At 39.6% G+C, this 20,067-nt stretch overlaps 1 protein-coding gene across 4 annotated transcripts in view; it reads left to right on the top strand.

The window, feature by feature from the left end:
• Positions 1 to 20,067, top strand: part of TUT7 (terminal uridylyl transferase 7) — a 38,610-nt gene that overhangs the window by 11,405 nt on the left and 7,138 nt on the right. For all 4 annotated transcript variants that reach the window (XM_032675095.1, XM_032675098.1, XM_032675096.1 and 1 more), the window contains exons 8-25: positions 74 to 143; positions 1,004 to 1,130; positions 1,882 to 2,001; positions 8,737 to 8,868; positions 9,636 to 9,816; positions 10,167 to 11,305; positions 11,430 to 11,580; positions 12,262 to 12,348; positions 12,684 to 12,784; positions 13,301 to 13,358; positions 14,073 to 14,176; positions 16,148 to 16,237; positions 16,326 to 16,439; positions 16,548 to 16,625; positions 17,843 to 18,020; positions 18,723 to 18,770; positions 18,888 to 18,979; positions 19,446 to 19,561. In XM_032675095.1, the coding sequence (XP_032530986.1) occupies positions 74 to 143; positions 1,004 to 1,130; positions 1,882 to 2,001; positions 8,737 to 8,868; positions 9,636 to 9,816; positions 10,167 to 11,305; positions 11,430 to 11,580; positions 12,262 to 12,348; positions 12,684 to 12,784; positions 13,301 to 13,358; positions 14,073 to 14,176; positions 16,148 to 16,237; positions 16,326 to 16,439; positions 16,548 to 16,625; positions 17,843 to 18,020; positions 18,723 to 18,770; positions 18,888 to 18,979; positions 19,446 to 19,561 (2,986 nt within the window). The remainder of the gene's footprint in view (positions 1 to 73; positions 144 to 1,003; positions 1,131 to 1,881; positions 2,002 to 8,736; positions 8,869 to 9,635; positions 9,817 to 10,166; positions 11,306 to 11,429; positions 11,581 to 12,261; positions 12,349 to 12,683; positions 12,785 to 13,300; positions 13,359 to 14,072; positions 14,177 to 16,147; positions 16,238 to 16,325; positions 16,440 to 16,547; positions 16,626 to 17,842; positions 18,021 to 18,722; positions 18,771 to 18,887; positions 18,980 to 19,445; positions 19,562 to 20,067) is intronic.

The raw sequence follows: 20,067 nt of genomic DNA, 5'->3' as shown, positions 1-20,067 counted from the left end.
GTTCCATCCAGTTCAACATATTTTTTTGTCAACACCATGCTTAACATGGCTTCTTTTTCTCTCTCCTATCTAGAATCTTTTACAGAAGTTGATGCAGATTTCCATGCTAGAGTACCAGTGGTGGTGTGCAGAGAAAAGCAAAGGTCTCAGTTGTCACTTTGTGTGTTCTAATAGTATATAGCAATGTAAATTATGTGTACCAACATCTGATAAATGACGTTTCTGTACTAAATTATTACAGTTCCATGGATCTTGAAACACAAACTAACACTCATGGGCAAGTCATTCCTAGCCTAGAATAAGAGGGTAAGGGTTGTTCTGTCGTCAGCTGTGTATTTCCCAATCCCTTCAACCATTATGGCTTCCAGCATGTACCCTTACCCTTCCATTTGGGATAATTGCTTAAGCAGAAACTTTCCTTTCTTATAGATAGCTTACATACCCTATTAAATTATAGATTTCGGTAAGGACAAGATCAGTTTGCTTAGCTTTGCTAGTATTTTGAGAACAAGTGAAAGTTATTTTATTTTGCCCATTTAATGGATATCAGTTAAGATTCATGAAACATTCTATAAACAGCTACTGATAAAAATATTACCTGTTATTTGCTGCTACCTTTATTTCTTCATGTTTGAAAATATTTCATGTGCTGTGTAAACAGCACAGAAACTGTTTTCTGGTGGTTGTGGTATGGGGAGATATTTTTGTTTCATGAAGGAAATTAATACTGTAACTTTTTCAGTTCAGTAAATTAATATCGTTAGAAAAAAATACTTGAATTGTATTTTAAAACACTTTTACAGGAAATTATAATGCATATATCTTCAACCTAACCATAAATCAAATTAGTATTGCATGCTGCTTTTCATGCAGAGACACAGTCTTTGAGAGGTTTTCAAGTCTTACCTTATAGCCTTCTGCTACACTGTTCTGTGACATATTATCTGGCCTATGGGTGTTGTTACAAAACCTTCAAGATCTTTTGTTTCTTTTTGGGTTTTAGTGGCCTTATTTGTAAAGTGAGTGCAGGGAATGAGAATGCTTGTCTGACAACAAACCATTTGGCTACACTTGGAAAGCTGGAACCTGCTGTCATACCCTTAGTGACTGCCTTCAGGTACTGGGCAAAGGTAAGAGTCATTTGTGTTCCCCCATCTGTGAATAAATATTGAATGAGTTTCTGTGTTATGCTGGTAAGACTGTTGTTATAGTTGAGAAAACAATTGTTGAAACAGTCCTTGGAAAAAGAGTTGAAATAAGGGTATAGATTTTTATAAATTGTAAATTTTGTAAATTATGTAACTATCATTTGTCTGCAATAATGTCCTGCTAAATTTCAAAAGGAGAATTTTAAGCTTCATTCAGTAACATGCAGACTGTAAGAATCCTGCTTTTTTGCTAAAATAATCAGAGGAATGTATATGAAATGGAATTGCGAGTTCCCCATAAACTTAATCCATTATGAAAAAAAATAAAGGAAAAAACTACTTTTCTCCACTGTAGATGAAAACCATCTTGTGAATAAACAATGTGTTCTAAAACTTTGTGTGCTCACCATTAAAATATTATTTAATTTAAAAAATTGAAAAACTTTTGTCTTGTACTGTGGCTACATAAAAGGAGTCATCATTTTCTGAAAATGGCAAACCAGACAGCATATAGCACAGTCTGCATTCTATGGCTCTTATACTGAAAATGTTACAGTAGTAACATACCTGCAGTAAATATACAGGCCTTGAGAACAAATTCCATCCATTAAAAGCTCAAAGATATCTGAATTTCTGTCAGCATTTAATGTGTAAGGCTTCTGAACCGTAATTAAAAGAATATTTTTCATGGTATCACTTCAAAATCTAATGACTGCACAATTCGTTTTTGCAGTTGTGCTGTGTTGATCGTCCTGAAGAAGGAGGCTTGTCACCTTACGTGTTCGCTTTAATGGTTATTTTCTTCCTACAACAGAGGAAAGAGCCTTTACTACCTGTCTATTTGGGATCATGGGTATGTGTATTTATACAGTGAATAGTGTGAATGAGAGGACCAGTCGCTTGTGGTGCTTTGTAATCTGTCAGCTTCATGCTATTCTGAGCAAGCCATAAGCAAGCCATTTCTGCAGGAATTAAGAACGTGAATTCATCCAGACTACACCTGACCTTTGTATGCCTGGCTGTAAGATTACATTTCACAATCTTAGCCATCGAATTAAGTGCTCTATTACCCCTTTTGTGAATAAGGAGAGCTGGACATTGAATAATGCATTTTGCAACAATTTTTTTTTTTTTTTTGGCCTTTCTTCCAGACTCTTGTGAACTCAATCCCCACATAGCTACATCCCAAAACAGTATCTTGGAGTTTGACATCTAATTCTTCAAAACATAGACCATATTTGGGGAGCACTCTAGTGTGATACCTGCCCAAGGGATCAGATTAGAAGTTTAGAGCATGTATTTCTTGGTTTTAGAAACTGAAATGCTTCTTAACATCAAGACTTGTATTACGGATGCAAATCCAGAATCCAATTCTGCAGGACACCATTTAGGTGTTATATTCATGGCACCCATTTTTGTTCCTTTAATCTTGTTATATTAAGTGTGCATATTCCAGTGTCTGTAACCAATTACATGGGCCTTGTAGTTAAGAATTTACTTCAGTACATTAGTGACTCATTCCAAAGCATCTCCACTGTCTGGATGAGAGAACTGGATGAGTAAAAATGTCCTGTTGTATATGGTGATGTAAGTAAAAGATACATGTGTGTGGTTGTCTAATGTGCAAAGACAAGGTTGCATGATACAGAATCACAGAATGGGTCAGGTTGGAAGGGCACAGTGGGTCATCTGGTCCAACCTCCTGTCGTGTGGGGTCTTTATATAATAAAGATATGGAGTCAGCTCTCCGATGAGATGGTAATCAAAGAGAGTTTAATTCAAACCCGGCACTGTTTTTATCCCTTAAAACCATGTGACCAATGAGAGTACATATTTCCACGCATGTCCCCTGGGCTTCCCTGCCCTGGCTGCTTCCTCTGCACCCTTGGACACGCCTCCACATCACCCCCTTCTCAGTTATTTAAGGCAGTCACGAAAACAGTGCAAAAACAACAGTGCAAACAATAGAACAGTACATTATAAACTACCATAGCTTTGCAATGACCCAATACATCGCTTGCTTTGGCTTCTTATACATCTATTGTAAACCTTTTAAGCCTTCTTATATTTCTAGGGGGTAGTACAGCTTGGAAAAACAACTTTATTAACCTAGGGGCCTTAGCCCAACCGTGCGTAGACTTATAACTTTTATTAATCTGAGGGTTTAAATAACTGGGGAGTTCAACTTTATTTCAAAAACAGGGTAAGCTTAGCAAACTAAATTCTTTTAAAGTGTCCATGTGGCGGAGGTAGTGTTATTTTTGTGAGGTGTTTGGTGTTTAAGGCACTTGTCCAGTCAAACAACTCTCTTATTCATTTACTCACACATTCTCTGATGGCCGTCATTCCATTCATCATACACACACTCATGGATTTTGTATAGACTCTGCATTTTGCCACACTGGTCATCCTTTATATGTAAACTTGAAACGTAAACATAACCTTTTTATAACTTCTGCGTTACTCTGGTTCTTGCTGCTGTGGTTGTGTACCTAGGTAGAGTCTAACACACCTGGAAGGAATCCATTTCAGCTCCTTTCCTGTAGCCACACAGGCATAGCCTCGCCCCCAAGTCAGGAGGTCCGTTGGTCCCATCCACTGCCCTGAAATCAGATCTCTTACCATGACTGGTGGTTTGGGAGAGGCGAAAGCTTGAGGCCTGTGCTGCCTTTCGTGCCTGCTTTTTTCAGCATTGTCACAGTTTAAAAAATTTATGACGTGGCTTTCCACAGACGCTCTTGCAGACTGATTCCCCTCTTTTTTATTTTGTTAACATGTCTTTCAGTGTGCAATGTGCCCTTTCAACAATTGCTTGTCCAGTGGGTGAGTGTGGAATACCTGTGGTGTGAGAGATTCCCCAATCTGATAGGAAGTTTCTTACCTTTTCTGAGATGAAAGCTGGTCCATTGTCAGTCTTAATCTGTTTTGGAGTACCAAGGGTCGCAAAACAACTGAGCCAGTGTCTTATTACATCCTTGGCCTTTTCCCCAGTGTGCTGTGGCAGTTACGTATTGTGAACGGGTGTCAACTGTTACATGTATGTATTTTAATGTGCCAAATTCAGCTATGTGTGTGATATCTGTTTGCCAAATTTCATTTGCCATTAACCCTCTGGGGTTAACGCCTTCCTGAGATGGCATGGGTGTGATTTGCTGGCAGTCTGGGCATGACATGATTATGTCTCAAGCCTGATTGAGTGTTATTTGAAATTGTCTCTTCAGTGAATGTGCGTTTTGGTGGAAAAATTAATGAGGCAATTTTGCTTGCTCTAAGACTCTAGGTACGGTGTTAAACATAGCTGCTTTGTCAGCCTCTCGGTTCCCATCAGCTATTGGTACTGGCATTTCTATGTGTGACCTTGTCTGCATTATGTATGTCATGGTTTGAGAGCCCAAAAAATCCAATCCACAGCTTGTGGGGTGTTGCTGCTAAGGGTCTCCAAGGGCAATCCCTTTGAAAGTGGTCAGGGGCACCACATCTAAAGCAACTCGCTCTGAGTCTGGCCCCTTTCTGCACTCTTAGCTGGGCGCTTAGGGCTATGGCTAAAGAGGCAGACTGGTGCTCCACAGAGCCAACTCCTTGGTAGGGTCAAACCTCTTTTACAGTCTGGGTTTGCCTTCTCAAAAGCCAGTTGCCTATAAAGCATCTCTCTGACTTCATTGTACTCAACTTGCCTGTTTAAAGCAGATTGCAGCTGATCTAGGGATTGTGAATATGAGTCAGTAGAACCTTGTAACACTTTTGTGGATGACAGGTTGCTATTCTGGTCTGTAGTGCGTAGCTTTCTCGTGGCTTGTAGGGCTTGTTTGGCTATTACTTCGTACACCTCCCAGGGACAGGCTGACTGGGCATCTGCTGTGCTGTAATTTCCTTCCCCGGTTAATTGGTTTGCAATTATGTCTGCTTGGGTGTTGGTTGCACATGTAGCACAATTCTCCAGGTAGTCAGTTAACCAGACTGTATACTGAGTGTTGTTAAGAACTAATTTCATTAGGTTCTTCTAGTCATGTGGGGTGAAAAAATAGATGGAACTCGATGTCTCCCAATACGTGAAAGTATTGGTTAAGGACACGCCAGTATCTCTTACCAATTGCCTCAATTCCTTTGTCACCTCATATGGCAGAGGCTGGAATTGAGGGGGCTGACATTGGCAAAAAACGACTGGGCATGCATGAATAACCTGCAAGTCTCCCACTCGAAATGCCTCCTCCTGACATTGTTCCCCCTTGTCAACTGACCTTTCCCCATTTGCCTCCTCACTCCCTCCTGGTGGAACCATCCCTGGTCCCTCCTCCTCATCCCCCCACACCCTTCCCCCCTGTGGCCCCAGTAAACCCGGTTCCCTGTGGGGGGGTGGTGGTGGGTGATGGACGTGGCGTGGGGGAGAGCCCCCAACCCTCCCCTCGTGCCTATGACTGGAGCAGGGCGGCGCTGGGGCCAGAAGAGACGGATTGACTTCTGATCCGTTTGGCGTGGAATATGGTTGCACCTGTGCCAGCGCACATGGTCGCTGATCATCTACAGCGGGGGTGGCAAATAGGCTGGGTTCCCCCCCTCATTGCTGCAACAGAGTCCCCTGCGCTGATCCCGCGCATGCGGGGCTGGGATCCCACGTTACAGGCTTCGTTCCCTCCCAACAACCCGTGTTCCCGTGGCTATCGGCACCCAATCCGTAACTTAACTCACGAGCAGTTCCCTCCCCTCCCAGTAAACTCTGTGCGTTTGTGTTTCTACTTGTAGGTTTCAGGCTGCGACTAGTAGTGTGGGTGGGGGGTGGTGTGTTGGTGTTGGGTGCTTTTACTGTCCGCTTGTGGGCTCTGTGTGGTGCAGACATTATGATTTGCCAGGCTGAAATGGCATTGTTAGCTTGGGGGTCTCCCCCCTGAGCTTTCAGTTTCATGAGGTTTCCTATCTTGTCCCATATTTCTATGTGCAGAGCTTCCACCAGTGGCAGCTCTGGGACTGCTGCTTTAATGAAATGTAAAAACTCTGTTAATTCAGCCCTTGTGGCTTGTATATGGTAAGGTCTTAGCAGGATAGATAATGCGTCTGTGTTTTGTGAAATCTTGGTGGAGAAAAAACTTCCCATGTTTTTTACCTTATTCCTGCCGCTGTCGATGCACATGTGTGGAGGGGTCCTTTGTTTTGCAGCTGCTGAGATTTACTTTTGGTTTCTGGATCAGCTGTTCCTTCACTGCTTTTTTCTTTTCGGCGTCTCCATTGGCGTCCAGTGCTGTCTGGGTGTCGGCTGCTGCTCCAGTGGCTTGGGGGCAGCGGCAGATGGTGGGAGGACCTCCCAGCGCGGTGCGTCGGTCGCGGTGGCAGCAGCGGCGGTGGTCGCGGCAGCGCTTGAGGTTCCCTTACAGTCTGCGGCGCTCCCGGCAGCTGGTTCGGTGGCATGGAGGCTGTACGCGGCAGCTGTAGGCATGCACGGGCTGGCAGAAGTCGGCTGCCAGCTCCCACAGTCCACTGGGCGGGGCGGGGGCTCAGGCGCTGCAGTGGGCTCGTGGTGCAGCTGCTACGGGTCCCGTGCTGCTTTTAGTGTGGGCGCGGGGCTTGCAGAGGCGGCGGGCGAGTGCGGGTGGGCAGGGGGCTGCACGGAGCAGCGGCACTTCTCCGCTTGGCGGAAAAGTGTGCCAGTGCGGGGTTCACAGGGTCTCACAGGTGAGCTGGGGGTGTTCAAGCAGCAGTGGCGCTGCTTTCACGCTTGGTGCTTAGTGCACGGCAAGCAGCGGGCGGCAGGAGTCCCGACGGGGTTCGGCGCGCTCCGCCACTCGGGTTTCTGAGCTGTGGGCTCACAGCTGCTCAGGGAGCAGCCCTGGCCACGGTGTAGGTTGCTGGCGCTGTTTTTCAGCTCACTCACCGCTCAGGTGGTTAGTCAACCCCGCTCCGCTCTCTCCACAGGTGCTGTCCCGGTTTCTCGGCTTCTTCTTCTTTTTTCTTTTTCTCTGTTCCTGTGCACTTTCCCTAATCTTTTTTTGAGCTCTCTATACTAACTGTGTTTCTCAGTATCGGCTGAGACAACAGCTTAAAGACGTCTGATTTTTTTTCGGTGAAAAATTCCCATATTCTAAAAATGAATACGATAACCGGAATTTACCGATATTCCCCTGATTCAGGGATTTCTATTCTGGCCTAATGTAGGTTCTAAGCCCCAAGTTCGGGCGCCACATGTCGCATGGGGTCTTTATATAATAAAGAAATGGAGTCAGCTTCCCAATGACATGGTAATCAAAGAGAGTTTAGTTCAAACCTGGTGCTGTTTTTATCCCTTAAAACCATGTGACCTTGTGACCAATGAGGGTACATATTTCCATGCATGTCCCCTGGGCTTCCCTGCCTCTGCACCCCTGGACACGCCTCCTACAACCTCCCTGCTCAGGCAGCGTCATCCTAGAGCATATGGCACAGGATTGCATCCAGACAATTCTTGAATATCCCCAGAGAGAATACACAACCTCTCTGGGCAACCTGTTCCACTGCACAGTCACCTACACAGTAAAGAAGTTCTTCATGTTCAGGTTCAGGTAAAACTTCCTGTTCATCTTTTTCTGCCCCATCTTGTCCTGTTGATTGGCACCACTGAGAAGAGCCTAGCTGTGTCCTCTTGCACCCTCCCTGCAGATACTTGTATACATTGATGAGATTCCCCTCTCAGCTGTCTCTTCTTGAGGCTGAACAGGCCCAGCTCTCTCAGCCTTTCTTCATGAGGTGATCCAGTCCTTTAATCAACTTTGTAGCCCTCTGCTGGACCTGCTCCAGGAGGTCCATGTCTCTCGTCCTAAGGAACCCTGAACTGGGTACAGCACTCCAGACGTGGCTTCACTAGGGATGAGTAGAGCGGCAGGATCACCCCCTCAGCCTGCTGGCAATGCTCTTCCTAATGCACCCCACAATACCATTGGCCTTCTTGGCCACACGGACACACTGCGGGCCCATGGACAGCTTATTGTCCAGCAGGTCCTTCCCTGCAGAGCTGCTTTCCAGCAGGTCAGTCCCCAGCCTGTGCTGGTGCCTGAGATTATTATTCCTCCCCAGGTCAGGACCCTTCAATTGCCTTTGTTGAATTTCAGACTGTTCCTCCCTGCCCATCTCTCCAACCTGTTGAGGTCCTTCTGAAGGGCTGCACAGCACTGTGGGGTATCGGTCACTCCTCCCAGCTTTGTGTCATCAGTGACCTTGCTGAGGAGGCATCTGTCCTTTCATCCAAGTCACTGATGAAAAAGTTAAATAACAGTGGGCCCAGTATTGAACCCTGGGGACACCACCAGTGACAGGCCTCCAACTAGACCCTGTGACACTGATTATGAACCTCTTGGGATCTGCCATTCAGCCAGTTCTCAATCCACCTCACATTTGTCCACACTTCTGGAGTGCACAGACTTCCAAAAGCATCGAGCTTTTGTAGAGAGCTTTTTGTAGAGAAGTATGTGGAGAAGAGAGAAAAAGATTGGGCCATATTTGAGACCTGTAACAGCTATTTTTAAACTTTGCTCTGTTCTCATTTGGCTTATTGTCATAGGGAGTGGTGGTAAGATTTAAAGTTCGTATGATGCTTAGCTATATGTTTCTTTTTCTGGTTCTTTAGATTGGAGGATTCTCATTAAACAAATTAACTGATTTTCATCTGAAAGAAGTCAAGAGTGATGCTGTGGTTTGGGAGCATAACCCTACTGATGATTCTGATTTGCCACAAGAAACTTCTCCTAGAAGGGGCAAGGTTGGAACTTTTAAATTTATTTCTGTAGTAGTCTAGCAATTGGTTTTGTTCACAAAAAAGAGCCATCTTCTATTTTAGTTTTGTATTTATGTTTCAAAACCATGAGCTGAACTAAGCAATTGCATGACTGCTTGCCTTGCTATCCTTACCTATTGGTAAGGATATACCTATAGGATATCCTTACCTATTGGCTAAGAAGCTGGCAGGCAAATAGATGTTATTTCAAACTCTTTGATAAGACCCTGGGTTTTAATCTGTCATGGGAGAATAGTTTATACAGTTGGAGCAGTTTTATCTCAGAAGCAGGTAAAGCATATGGAAAATATTTCCTCTTTGCTTTGAACTCTTCCTTATTTCTACTATGACAGCTTTGTAAGAAACGGTATCACTATATGATTGCATGTTATGAGAGTTAACAGTACAGCCTAGGCTTCACTAAAAAATGAGCTTTATAATCCATTCTGTCCTGTTAGATGAGATATGCTACTTTCCTGGAAATTTATAAATTATGGCATAAAAACTTAAAGAAGCAATTGTTATCATTGATGCTATTCTTTATCATTGCTTCAGTCTTTAATTTTGAAGTTTCATAATCTGATTTTATACTATGCCTTCCAATTTTTTAATTGCAGTTATATTGCAATTGCAGGAGTATAGTAGCAGTGATAAATTCTGTCATACTATATTGCAGATGAAATACGAGGCAGTGTAACAGTTGAACACCTGTGCACTAAATATTATTTAAGACTTTCTTCTGTAATTGACAGGTTCCCTTAGTATTTAATTTAGGTCAGCAGTGTTCAGCACCTGTTGGTCAGCTCTGGCTTGAACTGCTTCGTTTCTATGCCTTGGAGTTCAATATGGCTGATCTGGTGATTAGCATACGACTCAAAGAAACAGTGTCTCGTGAATCAAAGGATTGGCCTAAAAAGCGCATTGCTGTGGAAGGTATCTCAACAAACTTCAAAGAACTGTTGTTTTAATTTTGTAGAGTACTGACTTGGCTATTGACATTGCGTGTTATAACTTGGAAATTTTCAATATTGACTTGTGCTTTCCAATGTACTAGAATATGTCTTGAAAAGAATCAATTTAAATAGTATTTCTCTTGCATATTATTATCAGAAGTAATTAAGTGAACTTAAAAATTGTCTTCAGCACAATTCGTAGATCATATGTCCTTACACAGTGTTTAAGAGTAACTTAACAGTAGTATATTCAAATTCTGTAAAGCTTTAAGTGTATTTTTTTTAAAAAGTGAACTCCTTCACTGCTGGCTCACTTCTTCTTTTTACTAGACCCATATTCAGTCAAAAGGAACGTGGCGAGAACTCTGAACAGCCAGCTAATGTATGAGTATATTCTTCACTGCCTGAGAGCAACTTACAAGTATTTTGCCTTGCCTCATAAAAGAAGTGCAAAATTGAGCAAAAGACCCTCTTCAAATGCCAGTGAGGAGAAATCCCAAATGCCAAACCATGGGAAAGCTGCTATAAAGCATGAAGATTCTGACTTGCGAAACTTGGATGGTAGAACAAACACAGCAGTAGTGGAAGATTGTGTAAAAGAGACTACATGCACTCCCAAGGAACATAAAATTGGTCCTTCAAAACTGTGTGATGGCTCAGAAAGTTTCACAGAAGAAGAATTGGCTGATGATATAAGTCATTTGGGAATTACCCATGAAGAATCAGACTGTATAATCGAGGAAATTATTTCTCAAGATAATGAGGATTTTAAACCAAGTTGTGAAGAGACAGAGAGTGGAAATGAAGATGAAGAAGAGGAGGAAGAAGAGGAACATGAACAATCAAAAAGACAATGGAATAATATTTTGGCTGCTGAGCAGAGAATAGATGAAGACAGTGACAGTGGAGATTTCCTAGTTACAGTGAACGAGCATGATGTGGAGACATGTAGTACTTCAGACTTAGAAGGTTTTCAATATGCTGCACTTACAGAGAATGATGGGTTTGGCTTAAAGTGCAGTGGTATAATGGATGACAAGATGGACATTGATGAGGATAGCAGTGAAGGTACTGATGAACTGGATGAATCCCCAAAAAAATTCATATGTTCAGCATGGAGTCAAATATCCCAAATTATTGACTCAGATGATGAAGAGGAAGAGGAGGAAGCACCAAACCTTCAGAGAGAATGCAGTGTTACCATAAGAGCTGGAGATGAACTAGATAACACATACACTGGATCTGGAGAGGATGATGCACTGTCAGAGGTAGAAGGTGGTTTTTCCATCCTAAGTAAATATGAGAATAAACATTTCAAAGAAAATGTAGATGGACCTCTGCGGGTTAATTTGAGTCAAGAAGATCTTAATGAGAAGAAAAGCCATCTTGAAGACAACACAGCAACAGAGCAGTGCTTAGAATCTGAACTTTTTTATGAATTCAGTAAACAAGCTTTTACAAAGGGCAAGGTAAGCAAGCTGTATCAGAACATAAACATTGCTTATGTTCTATTAGAAGTTATATGAAAGTGTTGCTCAAATTCATTAAAGGACTATAGTTTTTAAAACCGGTCTTTGCTTTCTGTTCATGCAGTCTCCTACAGTAGTATGTAGCTTGTGCAAACGGGAAGGTCATCTAAAGAGTGATTGTCCAGAAGACTTCAAGAAAATTGAGCTTGACCCATTGCCAGCACTGACACCCAAATTTGCAGTTATTCTAGATGAAGTTTGTGTCCAATGTTACCGTAAGTTTTTTCCTTTGAATATTGTTGTGTCATAAAAAAAGAATCAGAAAAAATAATGAAATCACCACAGGCTAATGGCATTACAAAGGGTGACCCTTTATTTGCTACACAGCCTCCAACTCTTAGATACAATTCTAAGATTTGTAACAGCTTATTAGGACTACTGAGTAGTTTGTATCTAGAGAAACAGAAAGTGTTCAGACTTGTCTTCCACGGAGTGGCTGGCTGATTACTCATATAGGCAAATAAATTTAATTTCTGAGAATCTGATTTTGGGTGGGGTTTTTGACTGATGCTTTTACATTTGTCTGCTTTGAATTTTGTTAGTTACTTAACTTGTGGTTTTTAGTAAACAAAGACTTAAATGTTCTAGGAAAAAACAGTCAAAATACAGTTTTGTAATACTTCTCCACTTTTGTTCTTTTCAGAGTGACCCAACTTTCCTCCTTTCTCTCTCGCCATTTCTGACCAGACAAAATGCATTATTTGTCTAATTAATGTTTTTCTTTGAACAGGTATTTTTCTCCTACATCCTTGCTTTCTTTCCTTCATATGTGAATCTTCTCTTGCTTCTTCTCTTTCCCCTCCCCTGCCCTACTGTAAACCCCTCACTATTTTCATTTGAATCTTTGCTGTTCGCTCTTTCTACAGATGCCTAAATTGTTGTCTTTTGTTTTTAAGATGATTTTGCTCCAAATATAGTAGAGGATCAAGCTCGGGAACATATAAGACAAAACTTGGAAATCTTCATTAGACAGGATTTCCCAGGTAAAAAGCCCATTCTAACTTCATATTTATACTTTTGACTGTTCATACTTGAGTGTTTTCCAAGAAAACATATAATTTCAGTATAATAAACACTTTAGTTTTGAACATTTAACATATAAATGTTGCATTTATACCAGCATTGCCATGTTTCATTACATTAATTTCTGTTCTAAGTCTTTTAAGGGTTTCATTTAAATTTGGGGGGTTTTATGTATTCATATCTAGAACACAGTAGGAAAGAACAATGGCAAGTTAAGGAAAAAAACAATCAAAGCTGCAGAGAGTAGTTTTGTAATAATTATTTTAACTTGATTTATACATCACATTTCTTACAGGAACCAAGCTGGATTTGTTTGGCTCCTCAAAAAATGGCTTTGGCTTCAAACAAAGTGACCTTGATATCTGTATGACCATAGATGGACTGCAAACAGCTGAGGTAGTTTGAAAGTATTTTGGTTTTGTTGTTAAAAAAATGCAAAATTTTACTGTTATATTGTATATCTAGTGTAACAAATTTATTATTTTATAGAAGCTTTTCATATAGAAGAAGGTGCCACAAAGTCAGATTATTTTTAAGGTTTTTGCTGTTGATCTAAGCATTAATCTAAGAATAACTTTCAGTAGCCAGTTTTCTTCTGAATTCTGCACTTCTAGTTTTATCTGTGCGGATAAGTAACATGCTTTGTAGCATAAACAACTAGGAATGGTAAACAGTGGAAGGGCACATTACTCTCCTTTCATGCCTAATATCAGTTTTTTTTAAAAGCTTACATTAATATATTGCCTACTGTTGATACATGCTATTTTGAAACAGTTTCTGGTATTCAGACATATACACATTTTGTATAACATGAAACATTCAATTATACAGCTTTAACCTTAATGGCACATAATAAAAGGTTTGCTAAAATAGAGCAGATAAATCTTTCAACTTTTTTTCTTAATGTCTTAGGGACTTGATTGCATCAGAATCATTGAAGATTTAGCAAAAGTTCTCAAGAAACAGTCAGGTAACTTTCTGGAAAATTAAAATAAGTGATTCTGTTTATGTGACTTCACTTGATGTATTGAGAATGTTCTGGGGCACTGTAGATGAAAATCCTTAAGATAAAATTAGATCAAAGGGAATAGTAGTAAGAGTGAGATTAAATATTGTGAACATTTGGATTTTTTTATTTTTTTGCATATGTGGGTCTATGAGGTTATAATAGGTCCACATCTGAATTGGACAGATATTTATAACCTACATATAAGAACAAACAATTTAAGATTTGAGGCTTCAAGTTAGTAGTTATGTTGTATTTGTATGTTCAGTGAGGAGTAAGTTGATAGTCAAAGATATTCTGATACAAGTTTGCAATGAGAATTCTGTTTTTTCTGCAAGAAATCATTGACTTTCTTAGTGCTTCTTTTGGTGGATCTCAAGTTAATTTTGTGCAATTAGAGTGAACTGTCAATTCTCTCTTAAGCTTATTTCTCTATAAAGAAATATTCTCTCTTATTTAGACTGATCTTGGTTTTTTGAGGGGGCTAAATGTATAAATTATATTTAGCAGATTGATCATGTTTGACACATATCGAAAATCACTATTAAAACATAACTGACCAACATAAGTTTAGTATCAACTAGATTTTATTCTGTAGCCTTTTTGCTACAGTTAGAAGTTATTTGATACTATTAGGACCGTACTGTAGTCATTCAGTAATAAAACATTTTGTCCTAGGTTTAAGAAATGTCTTGCCTATAACAACTGCAAAAGTCCCCATTGTCAAATTTTTCCATGTCAGAAGTGGTCTTGAAGTAGACATCAGTTTATATAATACTCTGGTAAGGTTATCTCCTTTTCTTATTTTATGTCTTATAGCAAAAAACTGCAGATCTATTTTGTTATCTGGTATAGTCAAGACAATCAGTTTAAGGTTGGCAAGCCCTTCCCACAAGACTTGAGAAGAATCTGATTCTGTAGTTAGAAGAAATTCTTGAGTATGTATTCAAGGCCAATCCCAAATTAGAGTAAGAGAATAAACATCCCACATGCTTAAGATGTTCTCTGTATCTAAAACAAACAGCAGATTGTCAAGGACTTGAAGTTTTGTGGCACTTTTGACCAAACTTGAATCAGCAAAACTTTGAAGAGAGGCCAGGGCATTGGTAGTGTCCACCTCCCATTTGGAGAGCACGTGATCTCCTTAATCCCCAGTTATCAAATGGATCTTGTTCACTGTGTTGCTGATCACAAAATCCTGACAGCCCAGGCTGTAATGCTCCTCTGTGGAAATGAAGGTTGACTTTATCTGTCCTTGTAATTTTTTTGCTATAGTCATGTCCATCTTCTCATTGCTTCCTGTGTTTTAGCAAGTGGGAGACATATAACGCAGAAACATCCATTGCTTGTGAGAATAAACATGTGATAAACATCTGCATCTGCAATATCTTTTACAATAAAGAGGTTTAAGTAAGCCCTTTTCAGTTGAAGAATATTTAACCAAAATCTTAGTTAGCAAGGTTTGTTTGGATGGAATGTGAATAAGATGGAAGTTGCCGCTTTTCTCACCAACCACTAGGAATTGTTTTTCTTGACACATACCAACTACATCCAGATTAGTATCAAACTGAACGTGGAGCAGAAGAGGCAGCCTGGTGCTGTCCGGCAGTGCCACTGATCTGTCAACAACAACTACAACGCTGCCATCCCTTGAGCTGCATCCTTGGAGCTATGAGTTAACAGAGACCTTTTCTGAAGATGTGATTTGCTGCAGTGTATCCACCTGGTACAATGCAGTGCCACATTCCTGTCCCAAACCCACAGGGAGCTGCACATTCCCTGTGTCATCACTGACCAGGAGCTCAGTGTCATTCCATATCTTCACCAGTAACACTTCATGCCCTCAGTGCCCCCAATCCCCTCACAACACCCCCTCTCCCCTTCTTGAGATTGAAGTGATTGACTGTTTCCAATTAGCTATTGCAGTTTTATATTTTAAAAAAACTTTTTTTTTTTACTTGACTATTAGTGGAGTCAGCTGCACAGTTGCGACTTTGGAGTTGTCACTTTTCTAACAAAATCTGTTAGTTCTTCACTAAGAGTAAGAAATAGTGGTTTAAGTGTCTTTCTGTAAATGAGAGAAAATAATGTAACCTCAGCCTTTTTACACTCCACTTCCCATCATGGCTGTTGCCTAGCCTTGAGACCTGAAGTAGTGATTTTGAACCCAGCTTGCCTGAACTATAACATATTTTTGGCCAAATATTTTAAAACCAGGTTTTGTTTATTTCAATATCTCTAAATTTTGAAAGCCAGTTCCTTGAAACAAAGCAAAGTGAAATCTCAAAGCCAGTTCTTAAGCTTTCTGAAGATTTTGAATGAGTTCAAGAGCAGTCTTAGGAATACACCTCAACCACTAAGTAAGTCTGAAAGTTTTCTTGAAGTTATGCATCCATATGGGTCCGTTGGTAGCTCTCATGTTTCTGGACTGACTCTTGGTTCAAGAAGTTACCTTCTACCAAATATTAAACTGCAGTAGTAGATCAATACTTCTTGTTTTGAAATACTGTTCTGTGAGTGCTGCTTGGTACCACATCCACAGAAATTAAGGAAGTTGATTGACTTTTTAACAGAGCAGGTGATAACCTCATGGTGGAATGCTTCCTTTCTTAATCTGTGTTCCTACTCTGCAGGCTTCACATCTGCATTTCTTGAGGACACAACTTAGAGTTTTTGTTTTTTGTGTTTTCAGCTTATTTCTTTAATGTCTTCAGAACTCTGGTGTTTTCTATATGACTTTCTTATTTTTGTAGGCCTTGCATAACACAAGACTTCTGTCATCTTATGCAGCTATTGATCCTAGAGTAAAATATCTGTGTTACACAATGAAAGTCTTCACAAAAGTAAGTATATTTCAGACATTTGAAAGCAGTAGTGCCTGCAGCAAGGAGTGATAACCATGAAAGATACAAATCATGTTTCTTTTTCTAGATGTGTGACATTGGAGATGCATCTCGAGGTAGCCTGTCATCTTATGCATACACTCTTATGGTGCTTTATTTTCTTCAACAGAGAAATCCACCTGTCATCCCTGTTCTTCAAGAGGTACAGTATGTTGGAAAGAAACGCATATCTGTACACAGTATTGACCAGAAGAATGTCAGTGCTGAATATGAGGGGCTCTTCTAATGAGTTTTAATATTATACTTTCAGATCTACAAAGAACCAAAAAAGCCTGAAATTTTAGTTGATGGCTGGAACATATATTTCTTTGATAAGATAGAGGAGTTGGTAAGTAAATCAGGCTAATTGGAAATGCTGTTACCTGTAGCTGGGCAAATGAAAAGAAATTTCTTTTAAAGACATTGTCCCCAAATATAGTGGTTGAGTATTGTAGTTTAACCCCAGGTAGTAACTAAGTACCACACAGCCAATCTTTCATTCCCCCCACCCTCTCCCAGTAGGAAGGAGACTCAAAAGAAAAAAAACCTGTGGATTGAAATAAGAACAGTTTGTTAATTGAAACAATATAAAATACTCATAATACTTACAATACTACCACTACTATTAATAATAATAGTAATTAAAAAAGAGAGGAATAAAACCGAAGAGAAACAAGAGATGCACAGTACAATTTTCAGCACCCGCTGACCAGTGCCCAGCCCATCCCCCAGCAACCATGGGGCTTTCCTGGCCAGTTCCTCCCAGTTTATATACTGAGCATCATGTTCTGTGGTACGGAATGTCCCTTTGGCCAGTTCGGATCAGTTGTCCTGGCTGTGCTCCCTCCCAGCTTCTTGTGCACCTGCTGGCTGGCAGAGCATGGGAAACTGGAAAGTTCTTGACTCAGGGTAAGCACTACTTGGCAACAACTAAAACATCAGCGTGTTGACAATATTATTCTCATACTAAATCCAAAATGCAGCACTGTACCAGCTACAAAGAAGAAAACTAACTCTATCACAACTGAAAAAACAACAAATATAGGAGTGGAAGTAAAGGAACTTCTGCTTTGAAATCCCAGTTCTGTGCTGTAAAGCTTTTAGAATATGGTTGGTTGTAATTCATCTGTGAAAATATAATCTCCAAAATCTGAAAAAATAGATCAAAAAGGTGTTCATGATGATTAGTCGCTCTGTATGTCTCACCGATTGGAGATAACTCTTAAAAATACCCTCTATATATCTGGTCATAGCTAGTTAATCCTGTTGAATAATTTTATTTTATAATGTAGATACATAAAGTGAATTAATAAATTCTTTTTTATACTGGCAAAACCTAATGCTAGAAGTTTTATTAGTTGTCCACTTTTGTTTTTAATAAATTAAAAAATATACCATTTAAAATCACTATTGGATTATTAATACCAATTATGAAAGGAAGTATTCTGGTATAACTCAGTTGTGTTTCTTTATAAAATAAGACTTATATTGTTTGAGTTTGGAAATTATGGAAATTATTCTGCTTAATGTAAATACTGGACATAAAAATATTTCTGTCATTTTCAGTCAGTTGTTTGGCCAGACTATGGCAAAAACACTGAATCTGTTGGGCAACTGTGGCTGGGACTTCTCCGGTTCTACACAGAAGAATTTGATTTTAAAGAGCATGTCATCTGCATTAGGAGAAAAAATCTGCTCACAACTTTCAAGAAGCAGTGGACTTCAAAATATATTGTAATTGAAGGTAAAAGCATATGAAGTATGTGAATATACGAATTTCTTTAATGCCCACTTGAAAATTCTGGTTTTCTCATAAGGCTTATTTATTTTGCTGTTACTAGATTATAAGTTATTTGCTCTTGTTTTCAAATCATCACAAAATTGCGATTCAGTTTTGGTAGTGCTTAAGGGGTTTTTTTGCTACTGAAAAGAAGTTGCATAGCAGACTTCATACTTTTCATTATGACAGTAACTGACAGAATAATAGATTTAAGGAAATGCTTTGATAAAGCAATTAATTGTAATGCAGTTGAGGTTTTCTCAAAAATACTAAGTTTAGCTGAGCCCATATTTACATTACTTATTTAACCCTGTGTATGATTACACTGTTAAGTATTACACTATGGTCTCTGACAAGAAAATGCAGTGACACATTTTAGAAGTGTTCTGTAAATCATTTTCTGGCCCATTTCACTTTCATGGAAAGAATTTCTATTCTCTTGCTTGCACGTTCAGCTTACTCTTTTACAATAATTCAGTTGGTTCACAGCTGGACAGCTGTGATCCTTTGTCCATGGACTTAATTTATTCCCAGTAGATTTGTGAACAGATCGATTTCACTGTCTTAATTCTGCATCTGGAATAGTTGCCTTGGGTTGTTCATATGTATATATGCCTTACCGATCTTGCCCTGGACTTAGTAATGCCTGTCGTGTTTTTTCTACAGATCCCTTTGATTTGAACCACAATCTTGGAGCTGGATTGTCAAGAAAAAGTAAGTCTTCTGTTAACAATTTCGGTTACAAAGCGAAGATCTTGTCTTAGATGTCATTTTACTTTCCCGTTTGATGTTTAGATGAGTATTTCAGTTTGGTTTTTTTTTCTTCCCCAGTGACAAATTTTATAATGAAGGCTTTTATCAATGGCAGAAGGGTGTTCGGTACCCCTATAAAAATATTTCCTAAAGAATACCCATCAAAAATGGTAAGTTCTTCTAAGAGGAGTATGTGTGTGCTCTTTGGCGTGTAACTTACTGTTAGCAGGAGTATGGTTACTTTAAACTATTTCTCTTACATTTCCACAGTACTCTAAAAACCTTTATGTGAGTTATTGATGAGTACTGTTTTAATGTTATTTGCATGTAAAATATGTTGGTAAGCAGAATGCTAGTCAAGTCACAGTTTCATTGTACAGACTTACATATTTTAATCCAGATCAAAACCACCGTTTCTTAAAACTGCAGTTTTATAAAAGAGCATGCAGACCTGGTTGCTAGGCTGCCTGTCAAAGAAGAGGTCAGCGGCCAGTTAACTTACCAAGTCTTTCAGGATTCAGCTGCAGACACCAAGTTTATTCTTTTCTGTAACTCTTACTATTGTTTTAACACTCTACATATCTGTCTTTATTCCCAAGTGTATGGATTTTCATTTTAAATGCATCTCTTCTACAGGAGTACTTTTTTGATCCTGAGGTACTAACAGAAGGAGAATTGGCACCAAATGATAGATGCTGCAGAACTTGTGGTAAAATTGGCCATTTCATGAAAGATTGTCCCATGAGACGAAAGTGAGTATAGTATTGGTGTCTGTGTGTAACTTTTTTCCCTTAGGTTTATTTAAGAAAGATTAGAATAGTAATGCTAAAGCAGAACTTGTACATGCTGCAGATTATTTCCTTCACTGCTGAAATTAAGATGTATCAGTACCAATTTTGGCAGTGGTGGATGGTATTGCTGCAAAACTGTTTAGCTTAAGGTAGCAATGCTGACTCTGCACTTCATCATATAGGAAAGGAGTAGTCAAAGAGAAAAGCAGAGCTCAATAACTGTGTTCCGTGAAAAGCATTCATGGATGCATTTTATACTTTTTTTATTCAATAGCATCTACTACCAGAACTCTGCGTTCCCAGCAAGACACAATTTTATCATGTTCACAGAATCCTGTAATTCATGTCAAAAAGCAAGACAAAAATGCATTATTTTTTATAAGCATACACATATGAGAACAATGTTCTGTTTTACATCCAAGAGAATGTTTCCTGACCCTGAACAACCACATGTCAAATATTCAACA

Source organism: Chiroxiphia lanceolata, chromosome Z, assembly GCF_009829145.1.
Source record: "Chiroxiphia lanceolata isolate bChiLan1 chromosome Z, bChiLan1.pri, whole genome shotgun sequence".
NCBI classification, from domain to species: Eukaryota; Metazoa; Chordata; class Aves; order Passeriformes; family Pipridae; genus Chiroxiphia; species Chiroxiphia lanceolata.
Note: the sequence above shows the minus strand (reverse complement) of the source record. Positions and strands in the feature narration are given on the sequence as shown.